The 18,161-nt window shown below is 38.0% G+C and overlaps 1 protein-coding gene across 1 annotated transcript in view; it reads right to left on the bottom strand.

The window, feature by feature from the left end:
• ZCCHC7 (zinc finger CCHC-type containing 7) overlaps positions 1-12,047 on the bottom strand; it is a 146,034-nt gene extending 133,987 nt beyond the window's left edge. The window contains exons 1-2 of the mRNA XM_088130008.1: positions 11,936-12,047; positions 3,680-4,398 (exon numbers count right to left, since the gene is read on the bottom strand). Of these exons, the coding sequence (XP_087986134.1) occupies positions 3,680-4,385 (706 nt within the window). The 5' untranslated portion in view covers positions 4,386-4,398; positions 11,936-12,047. The remainder of the gene's footprint in view (positions 1-3,679; positions 4,399-11,935) is intronic.
• Positions 12,048-18,161: the final 6,114 nt, after the last annotated feature.

The following is an 18,161-nucleotide window of genomic DNA, read 5'->3' as shown; positions in this document are numbered from 1 at the left end:
GTCTAATTCAATGTTCAAAAGTCTCCCTGGCCACATGGACAGAACAGTCTCAGTGATGACAGTCATGACTTATGGAACATGTTTTGTTTAAGCAATGGTTCCATGATCGTGAATGAACCATTACAGACTTCATTGTCATATTACTTGCAATCTCCACAGAAGCTGAAGCCCCAATTCACTGCTTCTTGGCCTTTTAACTAAGATCAAGTGTGGAGGCTCCAATTCAATAGTCCAATCTCCCAGAGACCAATCAATTAAAGGATTTTCTGAAGTACATGTAGATTTATTCTGAGGCTTTAGTCAGTAGTTCATCTGATATTTAAGTCCCTGCCTAAAAAGAGATATTGATAACGCTAATGATGCTGGTGTGTGACTGTGATAAAGATTAATTTGATCTGATCTGATCGGGATGAGGCTAAAGTTCAAGCTAGAATAAAATTTTAGTCACTGCAGATATTGTTTCAAGTAACTGAGGATGCCAATTAGAACACAGATGATGAAAAACCCATTGGGAGCACAACTATAAATATATTTTTATTTTATTTATATTTCAAATTTGTCACCACCCATCTCACTGTGGGGTGACTCTGGGCAGTTATAAACATATAAACATATAAAGAGACCATCTTTAGGCTGCTCCTTTCATGACAATAACAATAGCAACAACAACACCTTTTTCTTCCACAATTGCATTTACACAATGCTGGCTGGCAAAATTGTTTTTGAAAGTACAAAACTTTTCCATATAAATCCAGTGAGTTGGTACTGAAGTCATGGAGAACACTCTGTCACCAGTTTGCAATGTCACCACTCTGCAATGTCACCAGTTTGCAATGGGTAAAAATAATTCATATTCATAGCTGTATGCCATAATTTAATAACATTAATATGTTAATAAAATATTAATAACTTGATTAAATCAGTATAAAGTTAGCGTATTACATTTTCAACCAGAGTGCATTGATTTGGCTGCTTAGGAAATTGAGACTAAAAACTTATTCTCTACATCTTTTGACTATCATGATTTTTAAAGTCTTCCAGGATAGAGTTGAAGAGCTGGACTTCAGCGAGTTCCTTCTTGAGAGACATTAGAGAAGGTGTAACCTCTCTTCCGTTTAGCAAAGGTATAACATAATCTTAATGAATAAACTGCTTTTACCTTTTTAACTTTAAACAGTTACATTCAGTTTAACGCCTTCCCTTCTTGACTGAGACCCTGGAGAGGACAGTTATCTCTCAACTCAAATTATAGGAAAAACAGATTTATCTCCTACTCAGATCTGCATAATGGAATGAAAATGCCTTGATCATGATAACACATGGGATGACAATATGTGGTCTGTGAGACTGCTTTTTTATGCCGGGAAAAATAATAAAATTGATGGGATTTTCTCCAAAGACAATCTCCTGGCCATCCCTTCTGGTGACAGCAATTCTGGTATCTCCCAAACTGGACCAAAACTCTTTGAGACCAGCAAGACTTATACTTTTTGCTTTTGACTCCAAACCACAGCAACCACTCACTCAGAACATGTATTTGCCAAGCAACCACAGTGTTCCCCCAACTCAAATAATCCTTTGCACACAAAACTTGATTGAGGCCTACTGTTGTTGTTCCTTGTCCCTCTGGCTGGCCCTATGCTGTCCAATCATCACCAAAGAGACTCAGCTTTTGCCAACTAAAGTATTAAAAAAATAGGCATTGTAGAGAATAAAGACAGTGGAAATACATTGTTGGAAATATGACCACCTACCAAGAAAAATGACCAACATAAGCCGGGGTAGCTGAAAGTTTCCTGGGGAGCAAATGTGGATGGAAAGGAACAAAGCACCTCTGTATCTCCAGGAAAAGGATGTTTCTGACTGACACATTCACCACAGTACCTATTTCATGAAGAATCAAATCACTTGCCAATCACTGCTATTCTATGAAACTACCCACAAGATCCTTCCAAAGTTTCAGATGTGTCCACCACTTCAGAAAAGTCACCTAACTTGGTGGTATGTTTCTTCATGAATTACTAAACTCTTTAGGCAGAAACCAATAGTATGCCTGCGCCATACTTCTACTGATTGAACAAGAAAATAGTAAGTGAGTCTTCCTCCCCACTGCTGTTCCCCAATCAACCTCAAAATATGCTTCAGAGACTCTTCCCATTGCCTTTTGAAGAACGAAGATGCACAACTAACTGCATAAAGAAAGACAGGACAAATCCTTTTGCAGAAGCAAAACATCATTTGTACTACATTGGATTCTCCAATTCGTCATTTACCATAGGAGTCATTTCAAAAGCCAGTTGCTGGAATCAAGGGTGGTGTATCACTCATGTAATGTGGCCACTGCTAAGTCTGAATAATTAACCTTCCTTGTTGCAGCCCAACCGCATGTAATTTATTTCCAGAGTAGCCACCAGCTCCCAAGAGTCACGTTTTCAGGGAGTGGAAAGACTGCAGAAATAAAGGAAGGCAGGAAAATTCTGCTCACAGAACAGAATTTAGGATAAACCAATAATTTATACAACAACACATTGGCTAAACTAACAACTTATGTTTCTTCTTTATGAGTTACATATTCCTAGGCCTTTTTAAAAGCTAGATTAGGAGTTACAATTTGAGGTGCTAAATTACAGAAGCTAGCACATACACATTCCTATTCTCCAATATAATACAGTCTATGAAATCCTGTACAGTATTCTGAACCTATATCTCAGATTGCAATGCTTATTCTTAATGATGACCAAAAATACTATAAAAAATGCCATCAGTGTAGAAGCAGAGCTTAACTCATAAGGCATCATAACATGGAAAATAAAATATTAATATAAAATTTGTATGCACAGTAACAACAAATGAATTAATACTTGTTTTCAGGTGTTTTATACCTACCTCATATCTTCTGTGTTTCCTTACAAATAGCATAGAAATCTAATTTAAAGTGTTTTTACTCATAAAACAATAACATATTCAGACAGCAAATCTTATAGAATACTCATCATTACGGAATACTCATCATTAAATACATTTCCCTCCCCTGTGAAAACACCATATTTTGTATTAGGATGAAGATGAAAACAGAACTAAAAATGTCTGGTGCCTTTTTAATGACATGTTGGAGGAAGAGAGACAGAATAAAACAGAAACCAAGATTATCCCAAGGTTGTTTTCATAACAGATTTTATCACTGTCTCCAAATGAGTCTAAGTGAATAGATAAAATTCTCTCTTACTTGCAATTTTTAATGGCTTAATTTATAATTTTACAGTTCAGAGTTTCATCAGTCCAAAATTATTGTATGCCTCGTTTTTCTCAAATGAAAGGCATACAATAATTATTGCACCAATATAATATATATAATCTTTTTATTGCAGATGCATGTTAGGTTCAATACAATGTGCTCTTCTTTCCTCAGACCACCACTGAGGTTATAAACTTTGCACATACCCCAGGAAGACTGTACTTCCTTATAAACATGTGTAGGACAGTTGTGTGAATGCTTTTCTGTTATTCAAGCAACACAACATACTTTACAAAGGTACCAATATATTTTACAGCAGCCATTCTACTTACCGTTTTATTGTTCTAACACCCGAAACTTGTTTGTCCCTTTATATTTACTCTATTATGATACCTAATCTTCCTCACAGCTGTTTGGAATTACCCTCCACAAAAACATACTAACCTTCACTGGCTGAAGTTCCACAGCCTTCAAGGTTTAACAGGATATCATCATCTTTGTCATCTCTGACATTTCCCAGCAGCATCCAGCTCTCCACATTATCACTTTCAGAGGCTATACTTGACACATCAATTGCATCATCATTGCTGGAGCTGTCCTCAGTTACTAAAACCCTATGGATCATGTGAACATCATCCTGGTTAAAGGAGATTGCCTTTTGATCAGCCTTTCCCTCTTTACTTGAATTTACTGTAACTTGTCTCTTAGATTTCAGGATAATCTGGGAAGGGTGTTCAATAGATTTCTTAGCACGAGAATATGCAGTCTTGTTGAATTTACTTAATATTGGAGACACTGATGCTGTTAGCTTCTGGAGCTTACTTTCATAAATGCTATCTTCATCAGGAGTATCAGACAATATTATGACATCTGGGCTATCCGAAATGTTAATATCACTATCTGAAATTACAATTAAGTTATTTCTCTGATCTTGTTGATTCACCGACTTCTGTATCTTCAGGGATTCAACTTCTTGTCCTTTGACATCCTTATTGTCTTGTTCACTGACACCCTCAAGGTCTTGTGCATAATGGACTTGACTATAAAGATGAAATTCTACTTCACTATCAATACTTGTTTCACTGGAAGACCCCTCAGAATAGAGATCATCTTCAAATGCTTCTGTATCACCATATCCACTGAACATCATGGTAGTATTTTATCTACGAAAAAAAAAAGAACAATGAATGAAGCTCAGCAATCCAGTGTAGATATTTCATTAACACACAGAACAATCTTTAAGTGAACAAAACTTTAAAACTTTATCAATTTTATGGTGCATTTCTATGCATGTTTACTCAGAAGCAAGCCTCAGTGTGTTCAGTGGATTGTATGCCTTAAAAAGAAAACTTTAACTCAAGGCAAAAGTCTCCATAATATATAAGTGCATACCAAATAAAAATACTAATACCACATAGTTGTAAGACGTTTATTCCAGGTCTGTGCAAAATCACTTGTGTCTTTCAGCAGAGGGCCAAAAACCTACTCTCCAGCCAAGAATTCTGCCAGCTCTCTACTGCACTATATGCAGAGATGAGACAATCTGAGGATGGTTCATTCCTTACCAACTTACTCAAAAGACGTGCCTGTCAAGAGTTTTTTGACAGATACAAAAGAAATGTGGTTTGGAAAATAGAAAGAAGAGATGACTTATTGTACTCAATGCCTGCAATTGTACAGACACTCCAGGTTGAATAAATTCTGCCTCTCTAGTGAAGCCCATCACATACTGGATCCCATCATTATTTCTTTTGTGACAGGCAATGAGGGAAAATGCTCTACCATGCAGGAGGTTCCATCCAAATAGGGTTCACTAATTTGAATGATTTAATGGGTCAATAGTTTTTGTTTAATATAAATGTAACCAGTTTAAACATAAAGTCCAGAGTTATATTAGTAGTCCTGTTTATTGGTCCATTACTTTTAATGGATTAAAAAAAACAGAGGAAAAAATTACATTGGCATATGACAGGAGAAGAAAGTGAGAAGGAGGGGCTCAAATAAACAATTTCCCTTAGAGTCTTAAACAAATCCAGGCCCCATCTTCTCTTGAGAGCGGGGAAAGAGAGACAGTAATAGTTCCGGCACATAATTGGAATCCATTCAGATGGCAACCAATATAGCCCAGATGAGGAACAATAGAAGAAATACATGCCTAACAAATGAGAAAAAATTCCACCTCTTTTCATCAAGTTCTCTGGAGACCACTAAGCTGACCTCACTGAGCATTTCAGCAATTTATAAACGTTGCTAAATATTTGCACACTGCTTTCCCATCTGCTTAAAGTGGTTTACAACCAACAAAAACATTAAATAGTATCAAAAATGTGTAGCCTTCAAATTAATCTATCATATCAGCCAAAACCCAACTTTTAAAAATACATTTGTATTACACTGCATAAATTTATTTTTTAAAAAACAGCAAATGGTAACTAATCTATTTCTCAAAAGATTCCTGAGTTTTGGAACAGCCATTGTGAAAGCTCTATACTGGGTTATATTATCTTGCCAAGAACAGAGCCAAAAAACCTCCCCTATTTATTTTTATACAATCAAATTCAAAATGACTCCCAGCAGTTTACTTCGCAAAAACATAAAACACAGTAAAAACCTAAAATCTACAATAATACAATAGATACATTAGTGACCATTCACTATCCAAAGGCCCTCTGCAATAGCTCTGTCTTAATAATTTCTGGAAGGCCAACAATGAAGGCATCAGCCTAATTTCCAGAGGAGGCTATTATATAATACTGTACAGGGGCTGCAACTGAAAAACTTTGCCTGAAAGCGCCTACTCCATTCGCCCCACACACTTGAAGGAAGCCTAAAAGATGCTGATGTCTGTGCACGCTGGGTGAGCTAGGTGAGACACTTCTATGCAGAGAAGTCTTGTTAATACCCCAATTCCAAGTTATATAGGGCTCTGTAGGTCAAAACCAGCACTTTGAATTGCACCTGGAAACCTACTGATAATCAACAAGTTAACCATAAAACAGATATTACATGACTATAGTGATTTTGACTTGCTAATATACAACCTGCTATATTTTGTACCAGCTGCAGTTTACCAGGTTGTCTTCAGAGGTAGCCCCATGTAGAACACACTGCAAGAATTCAAATAAATAACTGCATGAATCACTATGGAAAAATCCTCCCAGTCCAGGTAAGGCCACAAATGGTACAAAGCCAAATTTGGGGAAAGGTCCCCCGGCTGCAACCTCTACCTGCCTATTTAGCAATAGCCGTAAGTCCAGGAAGAGCCCCAAGTTGGAGACCAGCTCTTTCAAGGTACGTTCCACCCTTTCTGCACAAACAGTAATTTTGTCTTGCATGAGTTCAGCTTCAGCCTGTTTCACCTCATCCAAATTCAAACTGCCCCCAAACACCAGTTTGAGATTTCCACAGCATCTCCAATTCACTGGGTTCAAACTATACAAATATTGTTATTATTATTATATTTTTATCACGCCTTTTATTATTTTTTAGAAATAACTCAAGGCAGCGAACATATCTAATACTCCTTCCTCCTCCTCCTATTTTCCCCACAACAACAACCCTATGAGGTAACTTGGGCTGAGAGAGAGTGACTGGCCCAAAGCCACCCAGCTGACTTTCATGTCTAAGGGGAGCCTAGAACTCAGTCTCCTGCTTTCTAGGCCAGCACCTTAACCACTACACCAAACTGGCAATACCAAACTGTATTGTCAGTGGACTGATGGTATGTCACCCTGAACCAATGGTTGACCTATCCAAGCAGCTAATAAATGTTTATAACCTAGAAATGAACAAGTGATCCTTCTCACACGAAGAGAAACAGTTCAGGTGATATGAGAATCCCATTTAAAAAAGAAGTTGAGAGAGAGGGTGCAACCTGAGGCCTTTCAGATGATGTTGAACTACTATTTCCAATATTGTATTCTGGCTGAAAATGATGGAATTTACATTTCAGTAATGCGTGCAGGACTGCAAATTATCCAAAATAAATCCAAAATTTAAAACCAATATTCTATATGGAACTTAAAAACCAAACAATACCAATAGAGTATAAAGGATGAAGAATACATGTGCTTTCAGATACATGCACAGCAGCATTCTTCATCAGCTGAGACTTCTAAATAGCAATTATAATTACAATTACAACACTGAGTCAGCCAAGAAAGAAAGAAAGAGAGAGAGAGAGAGAGAGAGAGAGAGAGAGAGAGGCAGGCAGGCAGGCAGGCAGGCAGATCTCTGGAAATAACTTAAATTGTAATCTATTCTTTGCCTTTCACTTAATTGTAATATTAATTGTAATAATATTAGGACTTTAACAATGACTTGTGAGAGCTTTTACCACTGGAATTCATTAAAATATTGGGGAAACCTAACTCCAAAAGCTTATAGCTTACAGCTTTATAAGAATATTAATCAGAGTTCAAACCCAGTCCTGGAAGAACCCTACATAATACTTTACAAAATGATATACTCTCAGCAATCATCCTCTGCATTGTATTGAATTAAAACAAGTAAATCCAAAGGAATATTTGCCAGATAGTTTACTAGTACAACAGTACAACTAGTACAACAGTTTTACTAGTACAACAAATATGAATCTTTAGAAGCAGCTGAGCTAGCACCTCCCTCAGAAGTAGGGAAAGCTTACCCACTACTAATGAACATTAACATTTCTGCTCAAAGATCATACTCAGCAGCAACTGACAGGTTTTCACTAACCAAAACAAACTAGGGTCCAGCTGACAAGCCTGATTTCTGCATACTCAAATAAAGGTAGTCCCCAGTTTAAGAACAAGTTCCATTCCCAAGGTCTGTCCTTAAGTCGAATTTTATGTAAGCCGGAAGTAGTATTGTGTAATTAATTCGAACCATTGTGTCTTTAACTCGAATTTTGCTATAATAGGCTCTGTTCTTAACTATGGGTCATCTGTAAACTTGGTGTTCCTAACCTGGGGACTACCTGTATTCTGAAACAATATATCAAACTGGTTGACGTAATTGTAAAAAGCAAATGATTACAATGTCCTCAATCTAGATTCTGCCTGATAGCTTGTCCAAATTTGATCAAATTGCAATAAGTTTATCAGCAAAGATCCAACAAAGGCATTGAAGTAAGCAACTGTCTGTTTAAATTCCTCTAGATTCAACTATTATATTACACATCATACTGTACTCAATTGTTCTACTATTCTAATAGGGATAGATAAAAATATTTTTTCACCATTATGATGTTTTGAACCCCAGTGGCATGGCTAGGTACTGATAGAAAAACCATCTCTATGTACTCTAACTCCTCAGTAAAGTAAGGAGTATAACACAAGAATCGCATGGCATAAGGAGAGATCCTCCTCTAGAGCAGCAACAGAATTCCACCTGATTCTACTCAGTGTCTTTTTTATTGCAGATACTATTAATACTATAAAACAAAAGGACTCATCCATTTCAGGGAGTGGGTAGTTTCTGTACAACCTGATTTTCTTTAATTTCTCTTCCTTAGTCAACCAATCCATGACATGAGGTGGCATAGCTCAAAAGTAGAAAATTACCAGGTTTGGCATTATTAGACAATTTTTGAAAGCTATGCATTTGTGTAAAACATAACTTCCCCATGTAAGTGCATATCTCAAGCTTATATTTAAAAAAAGCAAGGCTCATGGTCAGAAGATAAAAAGCTACTATGTCTGTAGCTTGCAAACAGTCAGCCTAGAATGATCCACCTTGCCAAGCCTTATTTTTCTGGCAAGCAACATGATTTGACAAACATTTTTTAAAACATTAATCATACCCTATCAAATAGAGAGAACCTTCCATATTTTATAACACACACACCCCAGAACCTGTCACATACAATATATAATCTGCTTAATAGTTTAGGAAACCTAGCAAGCCCTAGCACTATGACAGTAGATAGCTTGTACTCCAAAAGTACACAATGCATGCTGGGAGACACTAAATTTTCCACAAATTGTACTAATTCATTTGAGCTTTAGGCTATGTGGGTATTTCTAAGAATTCCTTTCATACAAAACAGATGATGAAAGCATGGTTATTAATTCAAGGCTATCAAGTCAAACCATACTCCCATATTGTACAAATACAGCATTGTATCATTTCTGAATCAACATTAAATCAAGACAAAGATTAGCCTACAGCTCATTAAAGATTTGCAGAAACATTTTAAGAATAGAGAAATCAGAGAGCAATCACAGTACAGATAGGAAGCAATCTGTTTCTTCCACTGATCTAAAATCAGTATCTATCAGTAGCTACATTCTAGTCCCACCTTCGGTACAAAACCAGTTGGGTGACTTTGAGCTAGTCTCTCTTTCTCAGCCTTAGGAAGGAGGCAATGGCAAATCACTTCCAAAAAACAAGAAAACTGCAGGGACTAGTCCATGCAGTTGCCAGGAGTCAAAAACTGACATGAAGGTACAAAAAATAAAATAAAATAAATAGTACATACTAAGTTACTTTATACAAAGGTAGACCATCAGTTTTTGTCTACCTTTATAGATAGTAGCTCTCCAAAGTTTTAGACAGAAATCTCCTCAGGCTTACTCTGTGTTACCAAGGTTTGAATCCACAATCCTTTGCAAACCTATTTAGCTAAGCATTACTGTTATTAAAACTATTATAGTGATCTGGCAAAAGTAGAGTGCAATTCTACTTTTAAGTTTTTAAGAATCTGAAAATGGGGTAAGCAACCTGGCGCCTTCCAGCCAATGTTTTGAATTACAGTTCCCACAATTCCTGATCATTTGCTATACTGACTGGGGCTTATGAGAGATGTAATCCAAAACATCTGAAAAGTACCCTAGCCTTAAGGACAAGAAAGGGCATGAGAAGAATCAAGGAAATAGGGTAACATCTTTAACCAACCAATTTTGTCCTTGTGGGATATTATTACTTCAGTAACACAAAATACTGTAAGGTGCTATCATGACTACTTATTAATAGCCTATTTCATAGATGAGCAAATCTATATTTAGTGAGAGCTGCATGCCCACAGTTACTCACTGGCTAGGATGGAATTTTAATAAATGTTTCCTCAGAATAAAATTTTAACACACTTATCCAGTGTATGCAAGCTTCTGAAATAAGCAGATATCAAACAACCTAAAAATATTTAATACCAGGGAAATGAAGAAAATAGAAATCCCGCACTACTCATTCTTTGTCAAGAAAAATGAAATAGCTAAACTATAGCAAAAAGGCTCTCCCAGAAAGACAGCAACATCATCCAAGTTCATGATCCTTGTCTTCTTTTCTCCAACAATTCATTCCAACAATGAATTAAAGGTACATTTCTGCCAATTTAACTTTTATGACTTGGTCACATTTTGGTATCCCTTGACATGTTGCTAATTAATTATGAACACAGTTTATTTATATCAAGACAAAATTATATATAATATCAATCCTGGATTCAACATCAAAAATATCTGACAAAAACTGGTGCTTGTACAGAAAAAAATCATTTCATGTAAGAAAAAAAAGTTGCCAAGACAGGAAGGAAAGGAAGAGGAAGGACACAAGCTTTGTTTCTTCCTCTACAGGACAGTAGTCTTGTTGAAGTTTCTATTATCACAGCCATTCAAAGACAGCAATGGGATTCTTCTGTAAATACAGAGACACAGAATTCATGGGCTACACATATTTTTATTTCATTCATATTTCATCCTTCTTCCACTCAAGGTAGCATCCATATTTCTTTGACTCTTTTATTTTAGCCTGAGAGTTGGTGAATGGTCAGGATCAGTCAGTAAGCTTCCTCACTTACTAATTACACTGATTTCTCTTTGATATGCATATTGACTTTGGTAGCACTGTCTAGCTTTATTATGTTACCGGTTTCTTCGAGATTAATAAAACAGGTTGAGGACTTCTGTGTTACCAAAAAGAGGGTGAGGAACAGTCTTCCTCTTCCTTAGAAATAGAAAAAAGGTTTACCACTTATTCTTTTTAAACATTTAATGCCTCCACCACTACCAGTGCTTTTTCCCCCCCAATTATATACACATTTGAAAACCGGCAAAGCTGAGAAGCCGGCTTCATCAGACTTTGCTTCTCTCCCATGAGATGTTCCTAGGCTGCCTCACAGGGAGAGACAATGGGGAAAAGCTACTCTCCTGACTCTGTCACAACAGGTTATTATAAAGCTTTATAACATTAAGAATCAGCACTTCACTGTTTTGTTCTTTCTCTCTCCAGTTTCTTCTTCCTCTGTGTCCTGTCCTATTATGAAACTGTAATCCTAAAGACACGCACTCTCTTGTTTGTACTGACCAGAAAGCCACCTCAGAACCCTTTCTGGTACGGAGTGGGCTGTAAACACTTGGGATAAATAAATGGATAATCAATACACACAAATGCCTCATGATGGGCAATTTAGCCTTCTGAGGGAAAACGGTTCTGCAAAACAGGAAAAAAAGTAGGGACAATGTTCCTCCCCCACATCCGTAGGGAAACCATCCTTTACACCCCGGAAATACCCCCAAAGCACAAACTTGGCTCTGACTTTGTCTTTCCTTTCTGCTTTACGTCCTTCGGCTCTGGCAGCTGGCCAAAGGATGGGTTTTAGGTGGTTGGCCGCTCTAAAAGGGGGAGGGGGAGAGGAACAAAAGCCAGCACTCGGGCTAAGACGGGGAGGGGGAAGAGACACGAGTCAACGAATTCATGGCCTCCTTCACCCACGTTACTCACTAGCGCAGCCTGCTGCAACCAGGAAACCCCTTGAGACCGGAACAGCCGCCACCAACGACCCCTCCTCCCGCCTCTCACGTCGAACTGCGCTTCCGCCCGCTGAGCAAGGAAAGGGAGGAGGCGCGGCTGATTAGATAACCGCTATTGCGCCTGCGCGTCGAGGGATCACGCCGGGGAGGACGCAAGCGAAAGCGAGCGCTGCTCGTTCGCTGAGGTCACGGGGTCGGCCGGGAGCCCGAGCACGTGCGCTTGGTTTTGCCTGTCAGAACAACGGAGTCATTTGGATCCTCGGATTCAGATGTCCAGAGTTCCCACGCATCACGGAAGGAATTGTGGGGGGTCTAATTCAGTGCAGCTGGAGAGCACCAGGTGGTGGCGGCTAGTCTATTTGCTGGTCTTTGTTTGCGGATTCAGAACTCATAATTTGGGACACATCTCAAACCACCCACCCTATGGCTTTAATTCAGCCTTCTTTAACCTGCTGGATCAAGATAATGGGTCTAGTAATCCATCGTATCTGAGAGTGCCATTCAGGACTCTGGGAATGGTTAGGCAGCATTCCAAGTGCTACTCAAATGCTGTGGACTACAACTCCCATTATGATACCTAAGAATTCTGAAGTTGTAATCCAACAGGGCTAGAGGAAAGGGTATCCCTTTTTTCAGAAGATGGTGTTATGATACAGATTTATCCAAAAGGCTTTGGATCTGAAAAAATCAAATACTTCCTGTACTGGTTATTAAAACACATTTCCTTCCTTCATCATAGATCCTTCTAGTAGTGTCAGAGTGGAGATTTTGTAACTTGTTCTGAAAAAAACAGCTAATGTTTCTTACTACACCAAAACATGATACAAAAAGGGAGGAATATGATTTTAAAGCTGATAAGAGATGTAAATCAACTAAATTGGTTTTCTCCAATCTTACACTGTCTATTTCTATTGAACTCTAACTCCCAGAGGTGAAAGAGGATGAGTAACCTGTCTCTTCCTTCCAAAGCCTGACAGTCTGTTTTGGTGATCATCTGTAATTTTCCCAGCTTACAGAATAAGAGCTGCAACCATGTGTAAATTCACAGTTCCAGTGATACAGAGCTCGTGCGAGTAGACTGTTTGCATGAATAATATTTTGAGAAAGTGAGCTGGCAGCTATTTATCAGAGTGATGATTGTAACCTCACATAGTTATCTGCTGGGCACAGTTCAGAGAAAGTGAGTCTGGCCAAATTCCATGCTTAGGCATCGGAAAGTTCTATGGAATGAATCCACAGACTCCATCCAAGAGAAAAAGGCTTTCAGAATCTAATCACAAATTTTTCTGTGGAGTTAAAATGTCATTTCTGCTATTCCGAATTATTTCTGGTGGTAGTCAACCTTGACTTATTCTATATATTTTTATGGATGTACAAAATGCCAATGTGATATGAAAGCTTGATTTGCCTAATAGAGGCAAAAATACATTCCAAAGGGGGAAGGAATCACAGAAGAATCTCCTATATAAACATTATACAAAATGTATCTCCCTTGGTCAAAAAAGGCAGAATCTTTAGAAAATGTAGCATGAATATATATATTTTTTAGAACAGTGATTCCATATGTGATCATAGATGGCTCAACTGTCAAGACTGCTGTTTCCCCAATTCTGATTCCTTGTGCCCAAGTTCCTTGTGGAAAAGGCCTTCTCCCTTAATACTGAATTTGGAAGGTATATTTGCTTCTATTTGGTATTTCTTTCAATAGTTTGCTGCACAAAACTGTGTGGGAGACTGCTGAACAAAGAATTTCTGTACATTGACACTTGTTACCTGTAGGTATTTGAGGTACCTCTTGGTCTCTGGGAAGGCACTAGCTTAGACTCTTTAAAAATTAAAGATTGAACTATCAATATTAACATACACCAGCCATGAAAATATGAAATGATTTAATATGTTAGTTAATATTTTAAAATATTATCTAGATGTACAAGCAATTGGTCAGTATCACATTTCCTACAGCAAAGGCAGAGGAAAAACAAGATATACCTCTATAGCCCACTTTTCATACCAAGAGTTGCTTACTGCATAAAACCATATATCCTAATTTTTTTTTAATTGAACATATCTAATGTATACAATAAAGCTAAAAGGCAGGAAAATTGGTAAAATTAGAAGGTTACATACAAATATTGATGGGTACCACTATACCTATAGACTCTTGGCACCTTCAAGGTTTTCTACCCATTTGATTTCAGTTTGTTTTTACATTATTTTATTAAATAAGGAAAATTTTAAACAAACAAGGAATCAAGCACTAACGTCATCTTTATTTACAGAAATGCCTCTAGGCGCTACATAGGTCTGCACAGACATTTCCAGAAAATAAAAAAATGATAGATGTAATCCCGGGCTTTGTTTTGAAGTGTGCCAAATCACTCCAAGGGCAACCTTGGGGCTAAAAGGAGTGGGAGAAGTGGGTGCTCCCACATTCAGTGAAATGCTGCTATTTCAGATAATACATTACTTATTGGATCCCGCTCAGCATTGTAATGATATTTTAATTGTTTGTCCATTTGGCCAACATAACCAAGTAGTAGGGCCATGATGATTCTTCTTAAATGTGAACTGGGGATTTTATCTCTTGTCTTGAAACTGTACTGTAGTGATTAAGGTGTTGGTTTAGGACTGGAGAGTTTCAGGCTCAAGCCCACTCTCACACAGTTCAGTGGGTGATTTTGGGCTAGTCATTCTTAGCCCAACATACTGTACCTCACAGGATTGTTGGTGTAAGGGAAAATGGGAGGAAGGAGTAATATGTACGTTGCCTTGAGTTCCTGATATTCTTCATAGAGAGGCCTTCTTTATGATGTGGAAGAAACACTTTTTCATCTTTTTCATATATAGATGGAAAAGACAAGATCCAGGCTACAAATTAGACCTAAACTTAAACATTCAATTTCTCTATACCTTAAAAGCTGCCTTGTGGGATTTTTTCCCCCCTTTGGTTATTTTTGCAGCAATAGCAGATTAACGCCTGGCCCAGTTCATATGTAACACTAAATCATAGAGCAGTTTGATCAATTTTGTTTTAGTACGATACATGAACCCACCTCTTTGTCCTTTATGAATTGGCCTGTGCAATGCCTATTGCTTCAACCTCTGACCCTCGGATTGGATCTGATGCCTACTACTGACTTCCCCATCATCTGACCACCTTAGTTAGACTGCTTACTGGAACTTTGACTCTTGGCTTGAATCAAAACATTATTATGGCTTGGTTGTCTGCAACAGAGACAGAAGAATGGATCTCAATTCATGGTTTGTTACAACTGTGAATGTCTCTGAGATTTTTAACAGAACCTGCTTACATTTCACTGAAGCAGAGTTAGGGTATGAAATTCTTTCTTAATTTGGGGATTCTGTGAATGTTTTGGAACAACAGGCTATTGGTTTCCATTTTTCTTCATGATCTTGAAACAGTACTCCGTTTGCTCCATAGCTTGTAGCATCAGCACCCATAACAATATGTCAGTTAATACAGAAGCCAATATGTGGGTCTTCAGTTAACTTATTTTCAGTCCTAAAAGTCTCCTCTTGTTTATGTGCTAATTGCCAAATCCTTTGTGTTTTGAGCAAGTTGATTTTAAAGGATGCAAGGCTTTGCCATTTATAATACAAATCTTTACAGGCATTACACCGTGCCCCAGACACTCTTTAGCTCTTGTACAGATTTTGGGGAGTTCATTCAACTTCACTTTCTTTGGGTGTAGCTCACGCCATTTATTTTATGTGCTGTATGCTTTTCAGGCTTAGATGACATTTATGTTTTAGCTTTAGGCCTCCAACCTTCATGGTTGCTAGAACTGTCTAGTGTCTGATCATATGCAGTCTCAGTAAGTCTATAGACCAAGAAATTGTCAGTGAATACTGAAACATTCTCCAGGTCTTGCACAAAGGTAGACATTGCCCTTTGAAAAACTCAGGAATAGTAGAAACATCTGCCAAATGGTGTAATGAGTGCCATGAATCTAGCATGATCTTGGTCTAACCAGATCAGCCAAAATCTGGTGGCTGCAGCAAGCAGTCAGAGTATTTAAGCATCTATAATTTGGGGAGGACTATCCACTATGGTAGGAAAGATGTGCCCTTCTCCTTTCATGGCTTTGTTCAGCTATTTCAGATGTACAGTACCTGTACATGAATTCTGTTGTGGAATCCTTTCATTTCCATGTACCTTTTGTATGATCATTTCAGTCCTGCCTAATTGAATAATTATTTCTCATCCTTCTGTTTTGGTAGAAGTAGGGCTAATAATCTGACTGCATGGGCTATATAGGAAATGGCTCCTTCCTTAAACCTTATTCATTCTAGAAGACTGTTTAAGGTTTCCATTTCTATGCAAGGCTCCATGAACACTTTTTCCACACAGTGTGCTAGATTCATTCAACAGATGTCTCTCAACCCAGAAGCTTGATTATCTGACCACAGAATACATATACTTTAAACTCATACTCCTTGCCTGTACTGGCTGATAGCTATAAAGTAGCATAAGCAATGTAAATTCTTGCTGCCAGGGGATGCAGTAACCTCTTACAGATGAGGCCGGCTTAGAAGTTTCCTTTGATCGATTCAATTGTATTACCTCCTCTCTCAGTTTAAAAGCATACTGCACAACCATTAATTTGTTATGACATTTTTCAACACTTGGCAGAGTCATCAGGGCATATAGCTGATCCCCAGAAGAAATGCTCATTGGTATCACCATGTTTTGCAACTTTTCACAAGTATGATGGACAGCCACAAAATAACTCATTTTCTTAAATTTGTGCATTCAGGAATCTTAGCAAGATATTCTGTCCTGCCTACATGACCTCTGAGTTCATCTAAAGCCCTTCAGCCTCTCTACTGATGTAGAGTCCTTTGATCATGGGCAAAGCTTGTCTGTTCTGGCTTTATAGGCTTTGGACTGGAGCCTCTTAGCAATCTCCTGCAGCTTGCAAATTTTTCTTGGCCCTAAACAGTTCAGAGTTTCTTATCATCTGCCCAATACTTCTAAGGTTAAAGCAATTCCTGCCTGTAGCTTGGAGCTAAAACCTTGGCCAACCTGCTCTGTCCCCAATAGTTCCACTTGTACTGTCCTAAATGCTTAAGAAGTGTTGGCTTTCTTGTGCCTCACCTTGATACATGTCTATGCAGATTCCATGAGCATGAAATGTTCCTAGGACATGGAGACAAAACATTATTAACTACAGCAACAGTAAAATAAAGTATTTTTAAAATATGCTATGTTTGTGGCATAAATGAGGGTGCATACCTGGATTTTTCCTTCTTCTCTGTTCAGTATGATAGTAATTCTGCTGTGGGGGAACTACTAAACAGAGCATCTAGCATGCCTGCAAAAATGAAAACTCCCACATTGGAATTTTTTGGGCCATGCTAGGCATCCAGATTGCAGAAGGTGAGGCTGCAGATGAATTTTATGAATTTATGCTCAGGAATCTCCAAAACTGCAACCCACATTTCATACTGTGTTTGTTCTTTTATAAAGTGGCCTGAACCTTTCAGCTGAAACATAACGGTGTAGTATATTTCAATAACAACATTTTATAAACTATTTCTGTCTCTTAGTGTGCTTTCCATGGTAGAAATCTTACTCCCCAAATAATTTCAAATTCTGTTCTTTGGGGTCTCTTTCTCAACATATTAGATATTGATTCCTCCCTCTCTCACTAATCAGGATCACATTTCACCACACCACCTATTATGGCTCTTTGTCTGAACTTAGCCACTTGTTCAATAAGCATAATTTCAAAATTCTGGCTAAGCATTATTTGTGAAGCCAGCCAGTAGGTGTGACAATAACTTCTGGAATGGCAAAATCAAGTACACAAAACATATAACAAAGACTGGGAGTTAAAAGCAACTGCATATAAGGTAAGGCCAAGTAAGTGTGGACAACTTTACCTGAATCCAGAATGGACTCTGAAGTTCATTGTCAGGGTGAAATGATCAGGGTGAAATGTTCAACTATTTTCCAAATCAAACATGCATCAGTCACGCCTGCTTGGAGAATTAATGACATGCTGGTTCCTTTCTGATGGGCCTCTTTGTGCAGCATTAACCAAAAGAGTAGAACAACGTATAAAGAAAATATTTTGTGGTCTGCTTTCCTCCGTGCTTCCTAGTGCACACTAACCGCTCATTCACTGGGTGAGAGGGATGAACTTGCATTAGAAGAGATAAGGAGGTAGAAG

Source organism: Python bivittatus, unplaced genomic scaffold (assembly GCF_059951505.1).
Source record: "Python bivittatus isolate LINGU-HERP-01145 unplaced genomic scaffold, Pbiv_v1 ctg000850_np1212, whole genome shotgun sequence".
Taxonomy (NCBI): domain Eukaryota; kingdom Metazoa; phylum Chordata; class Lepidosauria; order Squamata; family Pythonidae; genus Python; species Python bivittatus.
This window is presented reverse-complemented; position numbering and strand designations above follow the sequence as displayed.